This window comes from Emydura macquarii, unplaced genomic scaffold (assembly GCF_026122565.2).
Source record: "Emydura macquarii macquarii isolate MOO-44397 ecotype Brisbane River unplaced genomic scaffold, CSIRO-AGI_Emac_v2 contig_1348, whole genome shotgun sequence".
In the NCBI taxonomy this organism is placed as follows: domain Eukaryota; kingdom Metazoa; phylum Chordata; order Testudines; family Chelidae; genus Emydura; species Emydura macquarii.
In genome coordinates, this window is record NW_027131485.1 from 3686200 (window position 1) to 3709496 (window position 23297).

Below are 23297 nucleotides of genomic sequence, written 5' to 3' on the forward strand. Positions count from 1 at the left end.
GTTTACAACTGTTCATGTGCACACACAGAAAATTTACCTAGGGTTTCTTTTTTTATTCTTGCATGCAAATTAGTATTTCAGGCCTTCTCAGTTTTACTCACCCACATGCAGAACATTTTCATAGGGTGGAAAATTGTAAGCAAAAATGTACTATCACTGTTGAGATAGACACTTGACATGACAGGAATGCCCAGAAAGTCTTAAAGAAATATTTTAACACATTACTTAATGGGATTATTAAATGCACTTTTTTCATTTCTGTGAATCGCTGGCAGCATAATTTGGGCAGGCATTGTGCAAACCTTCCTAAGCTTCTCAGCTCTGCCAAAGCCCTTCCGTCTTGACTTGCGTCACCCTCTTATTTCAGATCTGGGTCTCTCCTGAGCAAAACCTACCACTCATGCCACAACTGCAGGCTGGTTTTTGTGTCACCAGCCACTGTGGGACTGTGTCAGGTAAACTCATCTGGCTGATGACCTTTGGCAGATTTGGACCCGGGTCTCCAGAAACGATAGATGCTGCCTTGTCATCTCTGCTTCACCAAATGCTGTTTATTCCTTTTTCCTCTTTTGAAAAGCCACATGCAGGATGCTGACTGTTACTAAATACATATTCAGAAATGGAAAATGAGTTATGGAAGATGGAAGTTTGAGGACCAAATAAACAGTTCAAAGAGCCAGATTCACAACTCCCATCACCTTCCTTCACAGCAGTGGAAGGTATCAGATGCAGCAGAATCAATGCAGCTCTACTGCAAGAAGAGGAATAGTGGCTTTGTAGACCCCAAGCAACGGGGACCTGCACCAGCAAGCTCTGCTCCGTGAAGCTTCTCCACATCAGTATGAACTGTGGATACAGTGTGGCCTAGTAGATAGAACACAAGACAGGAGACCAGTGTTCTGTTCCCAGCACTGCCACTGGCCTGCTGGGTGACCTTGGGCAAGTCATTTCTCCCTATATGTAAAACGGGGATAATAATGCTTACCTCCTCTGTAAAGTGTGATGTCAACGCTAAGAGATAGATATTATTAATATGTAGAACTTGCTAGCTTGAAATGAAATATTTAAGACTCTTCTTTCATGGAGTAACAATATGGCACTAATTAGTTAATAAGGATCTAATCCCTGACAGTAAACTGTCATTCAGCAGTGAACAAAGCAAGCAGCAAACACCAATACCTCTTCATTCCCAAAGACTAATTAACTAGATTCTTTGCACCCTTAAAATGGAGAGAGCTAATCAATGACAAAGCCAAAGGCATGCTAGAACTGGTGTAAAACAAGGCTGCCCATTTAGTTACAACCCAAAAGGCAGGCAGGTACTGTCAGTGCCTAAATACTATAGTGATTGGTGCTGTATCAATGCCTTAGTTAGATAAGCGCAAGAAATAGATGTTATAGTAGTGTTCCTTGACCATTGACCATTACAGATCTTTCCAAGCCTGCTGGAGAGGCTAAGGAGAAACTGAGATTTGTTTTAGCCACTGTACGAGGTCCATTTCAGGACAGATCATTTTGGAAAGATACCGATATCCATGAGGGGTGGGAGGAGACTATCGGCTTGGGGACCATATACATTGTCATCATGAGTCCTATAAATTCTTAGGAATTGGAGAGCAGAGAGTTAGAAAAGGAAGTGTTAGAAAAGGAAGAGTTAGAAAAGCAGAATAAGAAAAGGAAGTGCTTATCATGGGGACATAAACATTTGTAACCACAGAGCAGCCCACTCACATGCAAGGGATCCTGGTCCATGACTAGTGTTCCTAGGTGCTATAATAATGCAAAGAATAAATAATAATAATCATAATAATCAAAGGACTCGTATGCAGGCACACTCATCACACAGTCACATTCCAGCCTTGACTCTGCAGTCTATTAATTCCCCAGCCACCTGCACAGGTTGCAAAGATGCATAACCCCAACTTCTCAGTGCTACCTCATGCCATCTTCCATTACACCCATCTTTGTCAAGTCATGGTGATTATACAGGAAATATTGCCAGAAGGAAACAAGATGTAAGAAAAGGAAATTGCTAGTGTTTAACAGAAAATAATCAACTTGTTGAAAAAACACTTCTTGAATTATTATTACAACAGTCGGGTGGAATGACCCATGGGATAATTCTGAATAATGCCAGCATGGGTTGGGCACAATATTGTAGCGGTGGAGAGACAGGAAAAGGTGTTCTCTGTTTTCCTTTTCATAGACACCAGCCAAGTGAAATGGCACCGTTCTGATCTTGCCAAGTGGATCTTAACCAATGCGACTCTGATCTTAGTTAGAACTTCTAGGTGCTACAATTCTTCTAAGATTGCCACTCATAACGGAAAATATTTGTACTGCGATGTCATTCCTTCACAGGAGAACATTACAATGAAAACCCTTTCTAGAGATTATCAGAAAGAATGGATGTATCTTGCTATTACACTCTGATGATACTACAATAGTAAATGAGCAGACTGAATAATTGTCCTCTAAGTTACTTTGACTATGAAAATGTTTACATGGGAGTAAATATCTAATGATATTTCTAAAAATCTTAGAACAAATTGCACTATGATTGAACTATGTGCTCCTGCTCCCCCCCTTCTCTTTCTGCATACCCCTGTAACAGTATGTTTATACTGGATGACTGTCAGCTGAGACACAACAGGTATGCAAAATGTATTTCCTCAAAACAGCAATGTATGCAATGTATGAAGGCAAACCAATCATATGGTACATATAAATAATTGGCCCTGATTCTGAAGTTCACTTATGCCAGTGTAAATCAGAAGTAGTGCCAATGAAGTTAATGGAGTAACAACAGTGTAAATAATAAGGCCCAGAGGCTGCATTTCTCAGGTAAGTAGTCACACTGTAACTTCAAAAACTGGACATAATTGAAGAAAATTAAAGCAATTAACAGTTGTTTTTATTAGGGTGGTTTTATGTACTATATAATGCTACTATAATAAAATGCAGTATTTGTATAGCACTCTCAAAGGGCAAATCAAAGAGAAAATTAAAGACTGTTGCAAATTGTTTATTTCTAAAAGTATGCAATTTAAAAACTAGTAAAATAGCTGTCCTTTGCCAACTAAAACAAAGATATTCACTTCCCTAGTATCTTGGTCTGAAATAGCCCAAATTTAGTGATCTTCAGACCAGGATGCAAAGCCCTGCTCTTTGAAAGGAATTAGAGGAGGTATGAGAAATAGGGCTTTTAAAGAATACGAGATAGGAGTGTATTTATTTTATTTTACGTTTTTTGACTGACTATTTTTTCATTATTTGGGAACTTCCGTCATTTTATTTCACCTGTTGTTAGGAATAGTTTCTTTAATGGTTGTAAGAATACTTAGAGCTTGTCTAAGATGAGAAAATGCACAATGTTAACTAAAGTGCTAGTTAAAATATGTTACTTGACAGGTCTCTAACATGACACATTTTTCCAGTAAAGACAAATCCTTAGACTCCAGGATTGCTATTTTTAAGATGTTAAATTGGAATAAGTAAATAATTAAAAATAATAAAATTCTTGCATCTGAAAAAAATGGGAGTAGTGGACATTGATTAGCTACAATCTTTTATAAATGACTATAATGATGCATCTTTTATTTATCCTGTATTGGTACTTACAAAAAATAATGCACTATAAGAAAAAGATGTACAGAAAGCATATAAGGCTTGATTTTAGCCTCCCTTACATCACTGTAAATCTGGAATAGGATTCTGGTTTCATCCTAGTTTAAATCCAGAGTGACTTCACTGATTTCAAGTGCATTTCTGTGGATGAAACAAATAGGGTTCTACAGACAGTATTCAAAACTCATAGATTTCATAGAGAATGGTGCCCTTTGTATGGGTATTTTAGAAACAGCCTGTAAAATTGTATAGGAGAGAGATAAATCTCTATTAAATTCTATAGGGTGGCTCCAAAAAAACTATAGAAAAGATATTTTATGTTCAGTTCTATCTGGGAATTTTACCATTGGCTTCGATGAAGCAGGATTTCACCCTTAAAAAAAAAGAAGCCTCCACGAGAAAAAACTTTTTGCTTTTTTTGCTAAGCCAGCTATTTCACTCTTTCAGTTACTAACAGCAAAGAGAAAATAAACAAAAATATAAAAAAATAGGGTATTTTTAGTCAGATAAGCCAATAGCCTTTTAAATTTATGATAACTCTCTCTCCATCTGAATAAGTCTTGACATGAGACATTGTTGGGCATCTCAATAAATTTTGTTATGCTCTACAAAGCTAATATAGTAACAGGAACTAGCATTAGGGTTGGTGCAGTTTGGGGGTTTCGTGATGGTGATAATAATATGGCACAACAGAGTTGTAATAGACTGAACAAAGTTACATATTAACTGTTAGACCCATTGCAAATACATTCCAACTTCCCTAAAGTTTTAACAAGCGTTGTGATTCATGATTCCTTTGGAATTAGCTTTGGAATTTACATGGGGCCATGGGATTTATTAAAAGAATTGGCTCACCTTGTAACCCTTTATGGGCAATTATTTCACAGAGGGAGATGCAGAGCTCCAAATAAATAAAATAATTGTAGATGAGCAGGCTTTATTTATCACAGTAACATTCTCTTGGCCATTAAACTCCTCTTTCCTGAATTTTGTTCTGCTTACCTGAATAAATGACCCAATGGTACAAGATTTGTGAGGCAATGTCAAACACTTAGAACGGGGGACACCAAGAAGAGATTCTGGTTTCTCCATTTCCAAATACTGGCTGTGCTGAAGGATTCTTTCATGAGCTGGCTCGCTTTATAGATTTAATAAACAAAGAATTCTGCAGTTCTGAAATGCAAACTAACCATGACCTGCTCATGAGTTCTCCAGGAGTTAGAACAACTTGCCAGAGAATACATTTCACTGTAACGCTGCTGCAGAAACCATCTCTGAAGTGCTATGGAATATCCATTTAGTTAATAGATATCTGTCTGCATTAGTAAAGAGTTGGCATGTTTTTCTTATTCCATCCCATATGCACCAATACAATTTCAACTCTGAAGAATACTGAGCACATCTATGTGTATCAAGAAGGATTCACCGATATTACATATGAAGTCAAGTGCAGACAGGGGGCTGTACCATCACACACTACCTGAATCTGAGCCCTGCAGAAATAAGGGATTTTGTTTTAAACCAACTAGAAACGTAGACAGATTGGGACACTTTTGATCATGAATTTTCTTTGGGAATCAAGCTCAATATCCTGCTGGCTCCAACGCCCTCTGGTATGTTAAAGAGTAGCTCAGTTCATATACAGAGCTGCAGCTCTCATTGAATGCACCCCTTTATTTGACAGCTGAGTGGAGGCCATAGTATTTATTCACAGGCAAGAATTGCTACATTATTTAACTGCTATTCAGACTGGGCTAGAAGCACGGTTGTTCACAGGGAAAGGCATATCCACTCAAAGGAAGACAAACACATCACTAGTGCTTCCTGTGTTCCATCTCGGCAGCTGGGAATGTGCATCTCATGGGATTTCCCAAAGGCTGAAATAACTATTGTACACATCTTCAGAAACAAAAGAGGAAATGGTCCTGGTTGACCTACTAGACTTCTTGGGTAGTGTGTACTCCTCCTACTTGTTGATCAGTGAAGTGCAGTCATGGGGCTGGTATCACAATCACAGAGGAAGTGTGCAGGGGCCCACGATGCCTGTGACTTTCCTGAATGTCAAAATGAGAGCCTCTTCAACTTGCTGATCCCAGAGCCGAGAGCCAGGGAGATGTTTTATGGTCCACAAGATTCCTTTAAAGGTCTTCCCTGGCTGTGACTAAGGTAGCGAGGAACCTGTACATTGCATTAGCTCTGAAGATACCCTGAGAACATGTAGGACGTCTTTTGACATTATCCACACGAGTCTCATTGTCATATGATCCCCCTGCCTGGGAAGGCGTCAGGCGTGGGCGGCTACATAAAGCCTGAACCAAAAGTGATATCTCAAAAGAGGAAGCAGCCTAAATCTAGAGAAGGCTCCTTTCTGCTTCTCTGCCATGGGAAGTCCTGTAGTTTTAACAGCTTGTATTTTTACAGGTTTAGGATGTTCAGCTCCAGGGAAAGAAATCACTCTGCATATCTCACCAAACAATTCACAGGAAACAGATCCTAAACTGGGGGAAACGGATACTATCCCATTGAACTCAATAGAGCGACATGGATTTGCACCAGCTTAGGATCTGGTTCCCTGTTAATAATGAAAACAAACACGTACTAATGTCCTTAGGAAAGTATTCTGCAGTGATCATCTGAAGTATAGCAGTGTTGCTACTCTAAGATGCAGTGTTTGGGAACACAGTTGTGGAGTGTTCAGCGGTTTGTTTTCTAAACATGTATTTAATGCAAAATCAGTTATAAAATAGTTTTTAACACCCTCAAAATCAAGCTGAAGAGGTGATTAAGACATAGTCATTTTCTCCTCTTGTCCTAGTGGCAGGTGGTAATTGCTTCTGTATAGGAAACTGGCTATACATCCATTGTCATCCATCATCTTGCCAGTGGTGTATATAAAGCGGTACACATGGTAAACTTTTGATTTAACTTCATTAGAATTCTCAGAATTACAATGTCACAGCAATGATAATGATTTAAAATATCTGCCTCTAAGTAAATGGAGACAAGAGGAATCTTGTACATTTTGGAAAGCCACCCAGGCCATCACTCTTTTACCTAATAATTAAAGACAGGTAGGCCCTATCAGGTTCTCAGAAATTTCCCATGGAGGGTCAGAAATGATTTGGAATAGTGATAAAATGTGTCAGATAAAATGTGCAGGGGAACGGGGGGAGTTGAGTCTCAGTGGTATCATCCAAACCAATGCTGTGCACGTTGCTTTTATGGTTCTAGTGGTTTGGGGATGGTCCATTTAGGCACCATCTCCCTTCAGACTTGTCCGCATGATCTTTCATAGGTTTCCTCTCAGAGATCTGAGCCTCCCAGGCCCACAGGGGGAACCAATAAGAACATGAGTCCAGAGGAAGCCAGGCTGAACAGGAGGAATTAGGGAGTAATGTGAGGTCCGTGGCCTTTGCACAAAAACCTTGGGATTCTGTGGATGCTCAAAGATCCATGGGATTTCCTCACAGATCTCAGGACATGTTGAACAAGGAGGGCTCCCCCAATGGGTTGATGTGAAGGAAACTCAGTTACCTTTTCCTTCTGAAGCCCATATAAACCCTGATCTACCTTAGGCACTTACCTGGCCCCTGTTAGTGTAGTATCTGAGCATTTCACAGTCTCTCTTGCATTTATTCACAATATCCCTGTCAGGTAAGGTACTTCCCTTTATTATATCCCCATGTTACAGATGGGGAATAGAGGCACAGAAATATTAACTGGCATGCCGAAGGTCACACAGGAAGTATGTAGCAGAACAGGGAATTGAATCTAGGTATCAAGCTACCTCCTACCCACTGAACCATCCTTTCTGTCTGCATGTAGAAAACAAAACAAATACAAACCCAAAACCACTTATTCTGTGCTGCTTTATTCCTTTACAGACCATCTTAAAGGAAATAACTGAACTTCCTTATAGGGGGAACAAAGAAAGGAAATGAGTTCATTATTCCAGTGATACCCCTGACACAGAGAGTGAGTAGCTTCATTAAACATTCTGCAGCCTCGGGTGGTTTTACTAAACCCTGTATAATAAGCACACATTGATTTTCATTATTATAGGACAAACATATAGGGCCTGATTCAGAGCTCACTTACATCAGTTTTAAACCTGTGTAACTCCACTAACCTTGGTGGAATTAATCCTTATTTACACTGGTGTAAGTGAGAGCAAAATCATTCCTGTTCCATCCAAGTCTTTTCTCTTCATTCTTGCTTCATTTTCCTGAAATAATCTTCTCAAATAAACTCATTTTCATAGCGACAATACAGTCTTAGCTAAGAGACAGTACAGTGCACCTCTAATACAAACAGCAATAAATCAAGGGATAAAATTATAATGCATCAAACAAAGACTATTAATATCTTCTTCTCTAATAAATCTATTCTGAAAACTTGGCCAGAACTCACATTCTTGTCTGGTAACATTTCCAAAACAAGGGATTCAACACAAAATGCAAATTATTGGTACAAGATTCTTTTAATAAAGATCCATATAAGAAAGGAACTTTGAGCACATTCTCTATTTTTTGTGAGTGGAAGAATTCACAGAGAACAGTGTGCATGCCATTTCTTATAAAACCACAATATATCTGGTGTCATCTAAGGATCTAATCCAAATCCCATTGTAAGAGATGTAAGAACTGAAACTCTTTGTAAACCCACATTAAGAACTGAAACTCCTCTTGCCTTAACATGTCTCTTCCTCTTAACATGCCTACAATTTACATTCAGGGGGAAGCTTAGATAATTAAGTACCACAAACTTAGAAGCCGTTATGAGTGATCTTTTAACAGTTGTCAAGAAGGTAATATGTCAACGCTGTGTAATTCAGCTTTAAAATGTACCGAAACATTTCTTACTTACTTCATTGGTTTAAACAATGCTTGTCCATAATTTTGGAATGTCATGATCAGTTTTAGCTGGGTGCCTCCTGATTTCATTGCTGTGAGGGAGGGGAAAATAAAAACAATTTAAAATCACAATGTACAATATCTACTTACAGTCAGCCGTCAAACTGAAATAGCACATCTATCTCTATCTTTCTCTATCTAAGATTTTATATTGCACTCATCATTGTGATGTTTGAGCACCCACCTACATGTTTATAGGGCATTCCTAAATAGGGATGAAGAATTAATTAGTGAATGAGTAGGGGAAGTGAAGTCTAGAGTAGCTGCTCAAGCTGACTGGACAGGAGTAGAAAGGGAATCCTGCATCAGCTTTTCTGCTACTGACCCAATCCTATAAGCATAGAAACATCATCGGCTCCAGTGGGAGTTCTGAATGGTGAGCATGTACAGGTACAGGTCCTGTAAATGCTCACTTACCCCACTCCCTAGGTTCTTTGGTCTTGCTGCCATGAGAAGAGTGCATGACAGAAGAAGAGATTGGGTGTGTTTTGGAGAATACCAGAACCTCGGCTGTACAAATAGGTGAGTAGCAGCCGGTTTTTAATTAAAGGCATGAACAGATACAATTGCAACTCCTAAACTATGCTGTGATTAGTTTAAGTATTTATTATTCCTGAGCAATATGTATATGTCTTTTATATTTTCTGTGAGCAAGATCCAAAGCCTATCCAATGACTTCAGTGTGCTTTGGCTCAGACCCTGCATTAGTTGATATGTATATAAGCAAGAGGTGACTTCAATGGAGTTTTGAGTAAGGACTGAGTAGTAAAGACTGAGTAGTACTTTGCAGACCATTTTTGCTTGACTCTCAAAATACCAGCTGATGGTGAATTACTCTAAAACTGACATTTATTCCTAGCAAACTGCACCATTTGTACAATGTTATTTTAACAGTCAGATGATGGTGTTTTTAAACCTGGACTGATACTTTTTTGGTTTAAGTGGAAAAAAACATGTCACTTAAAAAACAGCATTGTACATGAATAGAAGAGTTCTCAAAGAGTGCATCTTATCTGATGATATGGTTAGTCAAGGGAGGTAAATATACGCTTCAGCAGACCATCTGCTCTCGTCTGCCAGCCAAAAACACTTTGAATAAATGAAATGACACACACCCAAGCTCTTTAATTCACTTCTGCATTGTGCAATGATGGTCATGTCAGTCTTCTCAGTGGGTGCAATTTAGTCCTTTTTAATGCTTCCGTTGAATGATCAGATAATCCCCTTCTTTAGAAATCAGACAAAAAGATATAAATCTAAGAACTACGTAAAATGACATGTTATTTTTTAAATAAATTTGGCCCTAGAACTGTCCTTATTCGACCAGTCTAAAGTATACATTTGCTTTCCCTAAACAATACCATTAGCTATACATCCTATTAATTACCCCTCTCTGTGCCTTAGTACTGATAGGTCACCAGCTCTCTTTCAGAGCTTGTAATCCGTATATTTTTGCAACAAAATGCTATGCAAATCTGGTCAGTTTAATTACTCTTCTTCTGGAAGAAAATCCCTCCTGCATTGCTATTTTGCTGACCCCTGCCTTCTATTGCATTACCTTGCTATCCCAATGGAACAAATACATAATTAGAAATTAAAGGGCATTAAATAACTTTCACTGAACAGGTATACCAGAAACATATGTTTTTTATATATTAGCCTCACTCTGCTGCACTAAGTGGGCCAGATCCTCAGTTACACCTGAAGGGAAGGGGAGGAGGAGGTATAAGTGGCTTTCCACACACAGATACCCTGAATCCTGGAGGCAACTAGGGCCAGTTCAGCCCCCTGCATAAATTAGAGCAACCTCAGGCCTGCTGTAATATGTGCTGTCAGGAACATTTCAGAATCACTGTAGCTCTTGTAACAGTTTTGCTATACCCCTAGATTGTCATCTACACTGAGTGGTCAAGAGCAGGTGGTGTATAATTAACTAGCCCACATTTACAACACCCAGGAATTCACCTAGAAACTAGAAATCCCCAGATGGCTGTTTAAGCAAGCTTTTCATCACATTTCACTGCCAGAAGAGTGTAATGGACATAGAATGGGGCCAAGGTTTTGACTCTCATTGGTCAAGTTCTATTGTCACTTACATCAGTTTAAATCCAGAATGTCTCCATTGAGATCAATAGTGATGCTTTGAGTAACAGAGATCAGTATTGCATCCTTAAGATTAGATCCTCAGTTGCTATAAATCAGTGTGGCTCCCTTACCATTGGCAAAATTGCACTGATTTACACCAATGAGGAGGTGGTCCCTTGTTTCTAAAGTTTCCAAAATAGATCTTTTTTCATTCAGTTGCTAAACATGCAAATATGGAGCCAATTCCTGCAGTCCTGTTTACTCTCCACTTCTACGACAATCCGTAAGAATTTTGTCCAAACTAGTTACTGTAGGAGTTAGACTTTTATTCCAAGAGCAGTGTCGAGCCATCAGTTATTAAGCAAAACTCCCTGTTGACTTGAATGAGGAGTTCTATTTATAAGTTGATGGTATGTATAACTATATACTGCTTATTTGCAAATAACTATGTATTTGCAAATAAACAGCATTTGTTTCACACTTCATTTAAAAAAAAAAAAATTTAATTGATTGAATGTTACACACACAAAAAGTCCCCAGCCCAAAGAGCCTGTGGAAAAGGCATCAGATACAATATGGGAATGTTATGCCCAAAGCAGAGTCAGTGTTTGAAAAGCCGGGTCTAGTTTCATCTCCCCCCACCCACATAAAACTGATTTTGCACCATTTCAACAGAATACTCCCATTTTACAAAAATGCAGAGTTCTAAACCTGGCATGACCTGGACCAAATGGAGGGGGAAACAACCATTAATTCCATTGAGAGCTATGTAGCCACGGTATTGGGAAAGCCTATATTGATTGGGAAGGGGAGATTGTTCAAGATCAAAAAAGTATGGAGATGGAGGGAAAAGAGGGGGTTCCCTCACACCAGTTTCTAAGCACACAGCTTGGAATACTCTAAGTTTACTAGGATGTAGAGCATGTTAAAGCAGCACAACAGATTATTTGGCTAACAACCTCAGCTGACATTGACTTTGGCCACAAGAAAGGGGAAAACCTTATGAAAGGTTCATGAAAAATTGCTCGGATTCGTTACACATCTGAGGCCTGATTTCTTGACAGAAAGGACCAGTCCATCCTTTGTATGAGGGAGTAAAGTGAGAAGATTAAAGGATCCTTTTGGCCTTGTCATGCTTACCCAGAGATTATTGCCCGTACAAACTGAACTGGTTGCAGTAGGCATCCTGAGCACAAGGACTGCTGGAGTTTTGTGCCACTGTTGGGGTTAGCTGTAGGACTTCAAGCCTCCCAGCAACAGGCAGCAGTGTAATGCAATGTAGGGTGGCACAGAAGCTACACACCCCTTTTGCTTCTGGAGGAATGGTACCGTGCTGGGGAACAATCTGCCTAGGAACTCCAGCAGGAGCTACGCAGCTCCACACTCTCCTTTACTATGGCTCCCCACAGGTTTAACCCAAAGTCTATACACACAGGTGCCGAAGGTGAGGATCATTAACGTTAATTATACAGTGCCATAGCTGTGCATGTCACATCACGGATGAGTAAAGGTACGGTCTGAATCCAGTGCGCTTTCAATCTAAGGTCTTGAACCCACAGACACCAGCACTTGTGCTTAACTCTGGAATTCGGTGCATGCAAAAATCCTGACTTGCATATGCGGCAGTGCAAATCTAAAGCAGGGCTCACAAATGCATGGACGCCCTGTCTGAACATTAGGCCTAGATGTTTTTCTCCTCCTTTTAACATCAAGCCTATTTGCTGTCTTCTTTGCATTTTCTGACATATATGAATCAGACAAGGAAAATTCCACTTTCCATTTATGTCTGAGTTCAAACATGTTTCTGTTTATACCATGCCAAAGAATAAGAGTCCAGTCATGTTTTAAAGCCTTGTTTGCTTGTTTGAAAATGCCCTTGAGACTTCAGCTGCTACCCAAATAAAAATTTCATAAGGAGTTATAATGCACAGGATTAGAACATACAGTATTCAGAGAAGATACATAATGACACTAAGCCATTACAGCCTGGCACATCTATGATCAGCATGCTAAGACATTTCTAAGAAGGCCTCAAAATATAAAGCTGTTCTGACTCCAAAGGTGTCCTCCAATCAGGGTCATAACCCACATTTTAAAAAGTCCCTGAATATGCCTTTATGTTACAGACTATGAGCAACTCCGGAGAAGTTCTTAGAAACTCACTGACACTAAAGAACAAGTCTTGAGTCAACTCTTGTCCAGCACTTCTTAGATATGTTTATTTAGTGTTAAAAGGAAATTCCAAAACAAATATTACTTTTAATCTTTAGGCAATTCAAATGGTCAAAGCAAGAAATTGAATGCTAAAGGCTAATATACTCCAGCCTTAACATCTCCTTCCATCTAAGGTATTGCAAGAGTTTTAGGGCCTGAACCAAAGCTCTCTAAATTTGAATAGGCTTTGGAACAAATCCTCTGCGAGGTTAACTTTACTAGTGGCTTTTGGGGATTGCAGGCCAGGTCCAAAGGTAATTGACGTCTATGAGCATCTTTCTATTGCTTCTGATGGGCTTTGGATTAAGCGTGCAATGATCTTCTCCTATGCTCACCTGTGGTCCTTCTCCCATGTGTCCCTGGGGTCCCTCGTCAGTTATGCCTCCAACTTCTCGCCCTCCTAGTTCCCCTGAAAACACATGTCCATGTTTCTGCAAACCCTCTGCACACCTCCCCTCTGTGAAGTTTTAAAACAGTGAAACCCTCCATGGAACGTATGGGATGTACGTCACCATCATTGCTCAGTCATATTTTTATAACTGTCCATTATGAGGTTTCTTGCACCATCCTTTAAAGCATCTTCTACTGACTGCTGTCCGAGACAGGACATTGGATTGGATGAACCACTGGTGTGACCTAGTATGTCATTTCCTAGATTTTGTTGCATCCCAGCCCTCATCCTTCCAGTCCATTTAGATTGTAAGTTCTTCTGTTGGGGCACTTGTCTTTGTAAAATGTGCACTACTGGTGTTGTTTTAAATAATAATAATCATTATTATTAACAATGGGAGTGACATCTCCATGGCCCTGACTGTCAAGTTAAAATATTCCCCATAATCTTTTGCAACACCAACAGGAAGAGATAAAGGACAGAGTGTTAGCATTCAGTCTGAACTTCCTTCCTTTTGACAGTGTCTGACATAGAGTCTCACACGTACTTATGCGCTGCTGATATTTGAGAGAGAAGGGACTGAGCTAAAACTTGGGGTGTGAAAATATCTGAATCAGGGAAAGTTCACATCCAGATCTAGATTCCAACCCTGCACAGCCTAGATTCTTGTTTCCATACAAGCTCTTATAAGGAACAAATTTCAAAACAAATTCAAGTCCCAATCACTTCTTAAATTTTCCTTGCTCAGCCACTGCTCCTAACTCGTTTTTAAAGGCCTTCAAGATGATAAAAGCAGTTTTCAAAGGTGGAAACATCTGTTAAAACATCCAAAGTCTTTGTTGTACATTTTTAAGGCCTCCCCTCCGCCCAATTCAAGGCTGTAAATTTAATCAATCTGCTGATTCTTGGCAGATTCATTGTTTTCTTATAAAGTAAATCAGTGGTGCTACATTTCATCATGTTTTTCACACATTTTTTCCTTGTCTTTTGATGAGATATTTATCATTTTATTGAGAACCAGGATCTAGGTTCAGCATTCAGAGGATTGTCTTTTATTTTACTGTTTAGCCAGTGTCTACCTTCGTTAATTGTACCATTTATCTACCACATCAGTAATTTTGTGCTCTAGCTTTCTAATTATTGCCTGCACAAATGGAATGCATAAACTTTAGAAATGAATTGAATCATGTAATGTTCCCAAGGTCTTTCAACCAGGGAATTAGAAAAAAAAAACCCAAACCACAGAAGCCTGTTCTGCTCACATGCAAGCCAGTGGCAAAACTCCTGTTGACTTTAATAGGAGCAGGAGCAGGCCCACATTTATGGAATTGATGTATCTAACCCTGTCTATGCTACCGCTTACGTTGGCAAAACCTGTTGCTCAGGAAGGGTGAAAAAAACACACAAAGTGCCAGCATAAGTGGCAGTGTACCCAGCACTATGTCGGTGGGAAAAGCCGCTCATTGAGGTCAGTGGGAGAGCTCTCTCCTGTCGGCACAGGGCGGCTACACAAGAGATCTCACAGCGGCGCAGCTACATCAGTACAGCTATGTTGCAGTAAGCTCGCTGATGTAATATTTAGGCTCCAGTCCTACTTCCTTTTAAGTCATTAGAAGTTTTGCATTGAATTAAATGAGAACAGGATTGGACCCTTTACACTGAACAGAATAAATAGCAAACACATATTGATATGCAGAGCTTTGAACACGTACCTGGTTTAAAGCTACTTTTAACCCTGTCCTTTTCAAGGCCACCTCAGGGTGTCACTGTGGGAACTAGATGTAATGTTCATATTCCATTTTCCATAGTGCCCTCATCAATGGATTTGTTCCATTTAAACTTTAACCTCAAGGAAATGTCACCTTGATGCTCTCTGCTCTTGTGAACTAAGAAGTAATTGCTTCTGTCACCATTTTCATTTTAAGGTAGCTGTATAGGTTACAGAATCTGCAAGCAGTTTTGATTTATCCTGAGCAGTCTATTTGGACATGACATTTGCCAATTAATAATAAAAATTAAGCAGAGAAACCTGATTTGGCTAAGAAGGCTTTTTAGCTGAAGTTCAGGTTGCAAACAGTATCAAAACCTGCATATCAAAACCACATAAGCCTGTTAAAACCTATACATAACATATCAAAATATTAGAAAACTTGCTGTGACAAGATACCTTGCACTAAAAGGACTGGATATAGGTCTCTTCCATCTATTTTCTATGATTCTATATATTTAATTGCACTTAGTGTCAAAAGAAAATGATGATTTTCAGGCAGTATGAAGATTTCAATTTGTTTTACACTTTTAACCTGGTAGTCATTTTCATAGCTGCCTTTCAAAAACAAACACCAAAGGAACCATTCTAATTAACTTGGAAAATATGCAGGATCATGTGAGGACAATGTAGTGATCATCAGTGTGTCCTTTAACATGTCAGACTTCATTCATCCATTTAAAAGCTTTGGAATCCCTATTGCGCCTATGCACTAAAAGTGAAAAATGGGCTGGTGTTCATATAATAATAAATAAGCCCTAAGAATGTTTAGTGTAAAACAAAACATGCCACACTATACAATACAAATATTAATAATATAAAATCAGGTTCTTTCTTTCTTCAAACCTTTCTATAGCCCTGTTCACAGAGGAACAAACATGGCTTGTGTTGCCAGTGGTTTGGGCCAGATCTTCCCATCTTTATACAGGCAAGCTTCCCAATGTAGCCAGGATCAGGCCCTCTGATTTTTATAAGCTCGCTTTAAAGGGCTAGTTTGAATTCATTTCTAGGAACTGATCATTACCTATCTTTTCAAACAGAATCTGCACTTCTTTGTTTAAGGAACATTGTCCAATGAGATGTATTGTTTACTATTTTTGGATATCTAAATAGAAAGGTATCATTGGTGTAAATTACTCCGATTTAGAATTTTATTGCTGTAGCATCTTGAGGCCCCAACCCCATCATGCAAAACACTGTACAAACATGTAACAGAATATCCCATAGGAAATACATAATATGTATTTAAAAACATAATAAATATGGTTTTGTGCATCTGTAGCACTTTTCCTCTGAGAATCTCAAAGCCCTAGCAAACCTTTAATAAATTAAATCATTGTAAGACATCTGTAAAACATACAGGGTGAAATCAAGGCCCCAGTAAAGTCATTGGCAAAACTTCCATTGGCTTCATTGGGGCTGGGATTTTTCACTCGTAATCATAGGTAAACTGAGGCAGGAAAGATTAAGCAGCATGCCCAAGATCACAAAGCGAATCAATGACTGGGACAGAAATAAACCACATTATTTCTGATTCTCCTTCCTTCACCCGCTAGCCAGCACATTTTTTATGATAAATTGATAAAGATTTTATTACATCATCTATTTGATAAGCATTACATTATGTTCACAGCTGAGCATACTACAAGCCATGGTTTTCTTCTGCATAAGCAACATATACAGGATTTAGATCTTGGAGAAAAAAATATAGTTCAGTAAATTTTGAAGCTATGCTATTCAGCAGTGGCCACTATGGTCCAAATGCATTTTGAGAGATGCATGATGCTCTTACAGTAAGTCAAAACGCGGCCAGTCAAGTGTTTCAGATGCAAACTCTTCAAGAACCTGAGATTAAGCAAAATTGTTGCCCAGAAGCTGTGCAAAATGATAGATCACAGAAGTGATACCACCATTCTCCAGGGTGTGGGACTAGGGGTAGGAACTGGCACAGCTTACATCTCTTTCTCTGATGGACAAGTGAGAAGTACTTGTAACATAAGTATAGTAAGGAGCTGTTCCCACTCTCCAATTGCAAGATGAAGATTCTGTACATCGTGAGTAGGTCAGGTAAGGGGACTATCATTCCCACAAAGACAAGGTAGTGAAAATTACCTACAACTTGTTTCACTGATTGTAAGATATCTTTGTTATCCCAAGGCCTAGACTGCAGGAAGATGACGAGCATCCGGTATTGTCTAAAGATAGTGACTGCTATTCCTATTACGTTAGATGCTATCTAAAGAGGGCAGATATATGGCATTATTCCCAAATCTGGGCTCCTTAATAAAGCATCTCAATCCAAAGATGGAGCAGAAAAACAGCACACGGGCTCATACAACTGACATTTATTTATGAATCTGTTGATTTGATCATTCAGTACATTGGATCTGGACATCCTGCTAAGGCAACATGATTTGAAAATTGCTCTCTTTGGGTGAAATTCCCCTGTAAACAGAGTGCAAAGCCTAAGCACCATTTAAATTCCACTTAAAGCCTTGTTGTGTCTCTCTGCACAGGGTTGAATTTCATCTACACAGGGTTCCCCATACCAGGCTCCTGCTGTCTTGACTAGCTAAATCAATCCATCCTTTCTGATCAAGAATCCCATTTAATCCTAGTACTGTTCGGAGAAAACTATGGTTCATGTGATGGAAAATGTAACCATTAGGCCCACTGATGCAGATTTATCTGGGTAAAATTCCCATTAAAGCCAATGGAGGTTTTTACTGAATAAGGTTGCAGGGTCAAAACCCAATGACCTAATCCAAGTAGTGGAGGTACAGATTATCATCAGTAGAGAACTCCTACTATTTCATCATTGTGAAAAGTTGAAGCATACTTAGGAAGCTGGTATTAAGTATAAGTTGCCTAATTTTTATGTGCCTTTTTTATGTTGGCAAGCACTAGAATAAAATTACATTAGCTGGTTTAGGATGCCAGGACCCTGTTTTGATTTATTTTTGGTAACTATAAACCCACATTCAAAAGCACCTAAAACTATTCTTAATCAGCTCCATAGCAAATATTTCCATGTGTTGCAGACCATTAAATGCATGGAATGGTCATCCTAGTATCATCTCAATCATGGATTTATAAACTGAATAAACAGAGGTGATCTACAGACCCCATCTTGCTATCCTGATGCTTGTTTCAATCTCTTTGAAATCAGTGGTAGAACTGGGTGTACAAACACTGCAGCTCTGGACTTAAAGCTACAGCAGTACTGGAAGCACAATACAGTTTGGCAACATCTATGGAGACGCTGCACTGTGTTGCTTCATTCTTTAAACCCCTTCTGCAGGTGAAGATGTTGCTCTTCATTTTTCTTTCCTCAGGACTTTTTTTAAACACCAAACTCTTTGTTCAGAAAATGTGAATGAAAAAAATCAGACTTTTGAAAAATTCAACTTGTGTTTTACAGTTTAATGAGCAATATTCAGCCTTGTGGTAACTGTAAGCCCTCAGAAGTCAATAGGTTTACCTCAGGGATGAATCTGGCCCAATATGCTCTGCACCTAGAATCTTGCTAGGGTACACAGCAATCGGAATAGCATCTCAAATATTCAGGGAACATAGAACCAGCAAGATCTCTTTATAAGGCCTCTTTTATATATAACACGGAAAAGAAGTGCAGACTTTATTGTGGCCAAGAAGCAATGGTTTAGGAACACCAAATATAAATCATGCAAAATACTCATTAATATTAAACCAGTCATGAGATCTTGAAAAAATAAATGGTTTTGAAAATAAAATATATGTATCTCAACGTACCAACACTGGTTATCTTCTGGGAGACCAGGTCTTCTAGCAAAGCCTCAACTGCAGGATTGTGTCTGGAATACAACTCGTATCGATTAATACCAATGTGGAATTTTAACCAGTTTGGGTAGGAATCTACAGCTGTTTCTCCAGTGGGTAAAAATTCTTCATCTTCATTACCTTCGTTTTGCCTACCACAAAAAATGTAGAGAGAGAGAAGTATTATTATTTTTGATCTGCCTGTTCTCAAAAAAACCCAGCTTATTAAAAGAGGGCTAGAAGGCAATGATGTGAAAAGCAAACAGTGCAGATGTAAGAGAGAGGTTTCAATTTGTCCTTGATGCAGATTAATGACCTGCTCCTACTTCCAGTGAACCAATGGAAGCTTTGCCATTGACCTCAATGGTAGTAGAGTTGTGATCTAAATGATTAGGGCTTGATCCAAAGACCATTAAAGCCCATGGCAAAGCTCCCATTGACTTCAATGGACATTGGATCAGACCCTTATAAAATAATAAAATCACTGTTCTAAAGCTCCAACAGAGTGGGGTTGAATTTGAAGTAGCTGCAGTATAGTTTATTTTTTAGTACAGGGTACAATGTAAAAAAACCCCAAACCACCGTGTTGTTTTTGTTTATTGTAGAGTTGCTGAAAACAATTTGAACAAGTTTGAGACAAAAATATAAATGAAATCCCAAATCTTTATTTAACAATGAACATATCCTGCAAATTATTTGACTATTTCAATGTTACATTCAGACACTGTACCTCATATTCCCTTTTTATTTTATTATTCCTAGGGGATCAAAGGAAGTGAAATGACTTTTGACTACTTCCTAAATGCAAATTCTGTTTCCCCTGTCTGTAAAGAAGCTTGCTTAGTTTTAAGGTATTGTTATAGCAAAGAATTTTATTAATGTTATCTGCTAAATTTGATTTTAATTATTTAAGTTTTGGGAGCAATAACTAGTAGAAACACGCAAAGCAAGCAGTTATATTGGAGATCACATTGCCATCACATGCCTTGGTTGCAGGAGTTAATTGTACCTTTAGCCATCTCTAGAGTATACTCCATACATTATTGTCATATGTTGGTGATAGAGATTTTCCAGAGAAATTGGAAAGCTAGTGCGCTTTAAGTTTAATTATGATACATAGAGGTCCTTTGTGATTCACATAAACTTGAGGATGAAAATGAAAACCTTTACACTATATTGTTCAAGATTCAAATCCATGCTGGTTGCTCCACTGCTTGACAGAGCTTTTGCAAGGCACAATGAAGCTGTTTAAACATTACAGTGTCACTGTGTTTGAAAGAGGGTGCTGTTGTATTAGAGACAAGCCTTTTGATTTTTCAGCCATTCAACTTCCTAAGCATTTCTTATATATCAATGAGGCAGACAATTTATAGATGAAACCAAATGCATTACAAGTTAGACAGAAGCACTGGGCTTTAGAATGTCAAAAAATAATTCAGAGCAGAAAATGTTGTGTCAAAAATCAGATCCTGAAGGTTGAAATCCTATCTATAGCTGTATATTGTGGATAGTTTTATGACCTTTGAAATCAATCTGTCTACTTCAGAAAGAAGTTAATATTTTACTGCTTTATCTTGTGTTCTTTATTTTTGATGGTTTTGGGGAAAGATAACAAGTCTAACTTAAACCTCTTATTTTCTTATCCCCTTTGGGACACCTGAATTATATCGTTGAAGTTTTCATTTCATCTGAAATAGTTGTTATTCCAGCCTTGCGAAGGACATGTTAGAAGCTATATTTCTTTACAGACACAAAACAAATATTAGTTTTATTTCCAGCTTTCCCATATTTTGAACCCTACAACATAACACTGCAAATAGTCCCTGTTTTCTACTTATGATATTTTAACCTTTCTCAGGTTTTTAATAAGAAACAACAGTGCTTCTTAAATTATATGTAATAAATGTGGTCTTTAAAAAAAAACAACTCAGTAGTCTTAACATACATTCAGCTACTACACAGCAGCTGCTTTTGTCGCTTATAATTTTGCATCCAGGTTAGAGTTGTAATTTCTTTTTGAACACCGAAACCTAAGTTAACTGCATCGCCATCTCAAACCCTGTTTGCCAGAAGCAGTGACTCTGTTTCCTTCAAACTGCATTATTTTTTAAAATTCACTGTCAAAAGAGGCGCACGGATCCGCTTGCCACCCGGGGGGCTAGTGAATCAATAGCTTTACTCTGAGCAAAGTGAGAAATTTACCTCTCAGCGCCCCGACACAGCCCCAGTCTAATGCCCCATGAACGTAACCCAGAATCTGGGCCAGGGAGAGAACAGCATGCTCCCAAGCGCCGCATATACAGCTGAGATGTAGCCTAGCTGTTACCAGCCTGGGGGGGCTGGCGCCTGCTCCCTTTTGCTCGCTGTAAGAGGCGCTGGGGAACAACTCCGGATTCCAGTGCCCCAGCCCAGCGTTTACTCACCAGTCCTGGTTCTCGGCCGCTTTCGGGTTAAATCGGATATCGCTGTTGACGTTAAACAAGACATCCTCCTCGGCCAGGGCCGGGCTGGCGATTTTGTAGAGCGGCTGCTGGAAGAGAGCCGCCAGTTTGGAGTACCCCTTCCCCAAGGGCGGCGTGTTTATACTCCCATCTCGGATCAGCTGCTTGTGAGCCGGATCCCGGCTCAGGCCATTTTGCTCCAGTCTCTTGAAAGCTTCGGCTTTCTCCGAGGTGCCGCTGATTTTCTCCAGCGAGTGCGAGCTGAGGTTGGAGCCGGGGTCGCTGCTGAAATCCTGCAGGATCCGCAGCGTGTGCTTGTTAGGCCAGCCGGCTTCCGAGCCGCTCTTAGTTCTCTGCTTCCCCCAGCCCTGCGCCTCCTCGCTCGCCGGGTGAGAACACGAGCAGCCCGCCTTGCCCTCCGTCCTGGCCGCTCGCTTCTCCAGCTTTGGTAACAGATCGATCATGATGTGCATCGTGCAGGCGATCAGAAACACCATCAGGATCAGCACCCGGAATTTTCGGACCAGCATCATCTTCATCGCCAGGGGTACTAATAAATTATAAGGGGGAGCGATGAAAGGGAGGAGGGGGGGGGGATTTAAATATTTAAAGGAGCTCTTTCACAGAAAAAGCTGGCATAGATTTGTGTTTCTTTTTTTTTTTTTTTTTGATCTGAGCACACGCCAAAACCCGATCGAGTGGATAAAGTTATTTCCATAGACGGTTAGGAATAAATATTCTAAACGTGGTAGGTCCTGGCTTCTCTGTTTCCGAGGCTCATCCAGTGCTTAAGCAGAAAAAAAAACAAACAAACAAAAAACAAAAGCACGGAATCAAGTCTTGAAAATCAGCAGGAAACTAAAGCCAACAGCAGTACAATGGATAAACCCGTCTGTCCCATTTTTCTTTTCTTCCCCCTTTTTTTTTTTTTTATGACAGAGGTCACAGCGAGAAAGAAGAGGGATTATTGAAGAGACAGCCACATCTGAAGCTCTGATTAGGTCAGGGGGAAAAAAAAAAAAGATATTAAGGGGGGAATAATAATAATAATAAAACCTGCTCAAAGAAAAGGCTTTCAGGAGAAGCAAAAATCATCCATAATATTTAGATGCGCTGGAAACGCTGCTCTCCATCCTTTGAAGTTGACCAGTGATGCAGCAGTGGGACACACACACTCTCTCTCTTGCTCTCTCTCTCTCTCTCTCCTCTGCGAGACTGTTTAAAAACATTGGCTGGAAAATGATTTTCTCAGGCTGTTTCCCGATTCTTCATCCATCGCATCCCAGTGCTGGGGAGAGACTGCTACGTTCAGCTAGGATCAAATCAGTGTGGTTGCTGGATCCAAACTGGGGTTCCGGGTGTGTGTGTGTGTGTTTTGTTTTTGGCTGCAAAACTGTCTGATGGCACTACTGCAACGGAAAGCTTAAATATGGCACAAAAAAAGAAGAAAGGTGAGAGGAAAGAAACTAACATAAATCAGTAGCGGTTCTTCTTAGCGAGGGAGGCGAAGGCTTTGATCTTTGCTGGGTCATGCGGATCTGCCTTGAGAGAAAGAGAGAGAGAAAGGAAGAAAGGGAGAGGCAGAGGGAGAGAGAGAGAAAATGAAGAGAGCTAGAGAGAGATCTTTGGCAGGTGCAGAGTGAAAACCCCTTTCAGCTACACTGACTGCTTTAGACTGGTTGGACTAGTAGCGTTGCAGCTCCAGCCTTCAGTGGGTGTGTTAAATATTATGAGCAAGCCATGAATCCAGACGTCATAGTTAAGAGATTGGCTAAATAAACGTTACAATGATAGTAACAGGAAAACCTCAACCACAAGCTTTTCTTTCTTTCTTTCTTTCTCTCTTCCCCCCCCCCCCAATTCTACTGCAACTCCAACTGGGGCAAGGAGAGGGCGTCTGTTTCTCAAAGGTTGGGGGGAGGAGGAGGGGGAAATCTATGCTAATAGCATTGCAAAGTATTAGTACAGTCTGGCTGCCTAGACTCAGGAACATGAATTCTGCTATGTCATTGTCTGGAGTGGAGAGAGCATTTTCTAAAGCAAATCTACTTCTTTCCCTC

General features: G+C 39.6%; 1 protein-coding gene across 3 annotated transcripts in view; it reads right to left on the reverse strand.

Annotated features, from left to right (window-relative positions):
- The window catches only part of FAM20C (FAM20C golgi associated secretory pathway kinase), a 75843-nt gene extending 52954 nt beyond the window's left edge, over positions 1-22889 (reverse strand). The window contains exons 1-4 of one of the 3 annotated variants that reach the window (XM_067550921.1): positions 22294-22889; positions 21220-21787; positions 18770-18948; positions 8494-8572 (exon numbers count right to left, since the gene is read on the reverse strand). In XM_067550921.1, the coding sequence (XP_067407022.1) occupies positions 8494-8572; positions 18770-18948; positions 21220-21776 (815 nt within the window). In that variant the 5' untranslated portion in view covers positions 21777-21787; positions 22294-22889. Of the gene's footprint in view, positions 1-8493; positions 8573-18769; positions 18949-21219 lie in introns of all 3 variants that reach the window. The other 2 variants (XM_067550919.1, XM_067550922.1) reach the window with 2 other exon arrangements.
- Between the last annotated feature and the right edge of the window lie 408 nt (positions 22890-23297).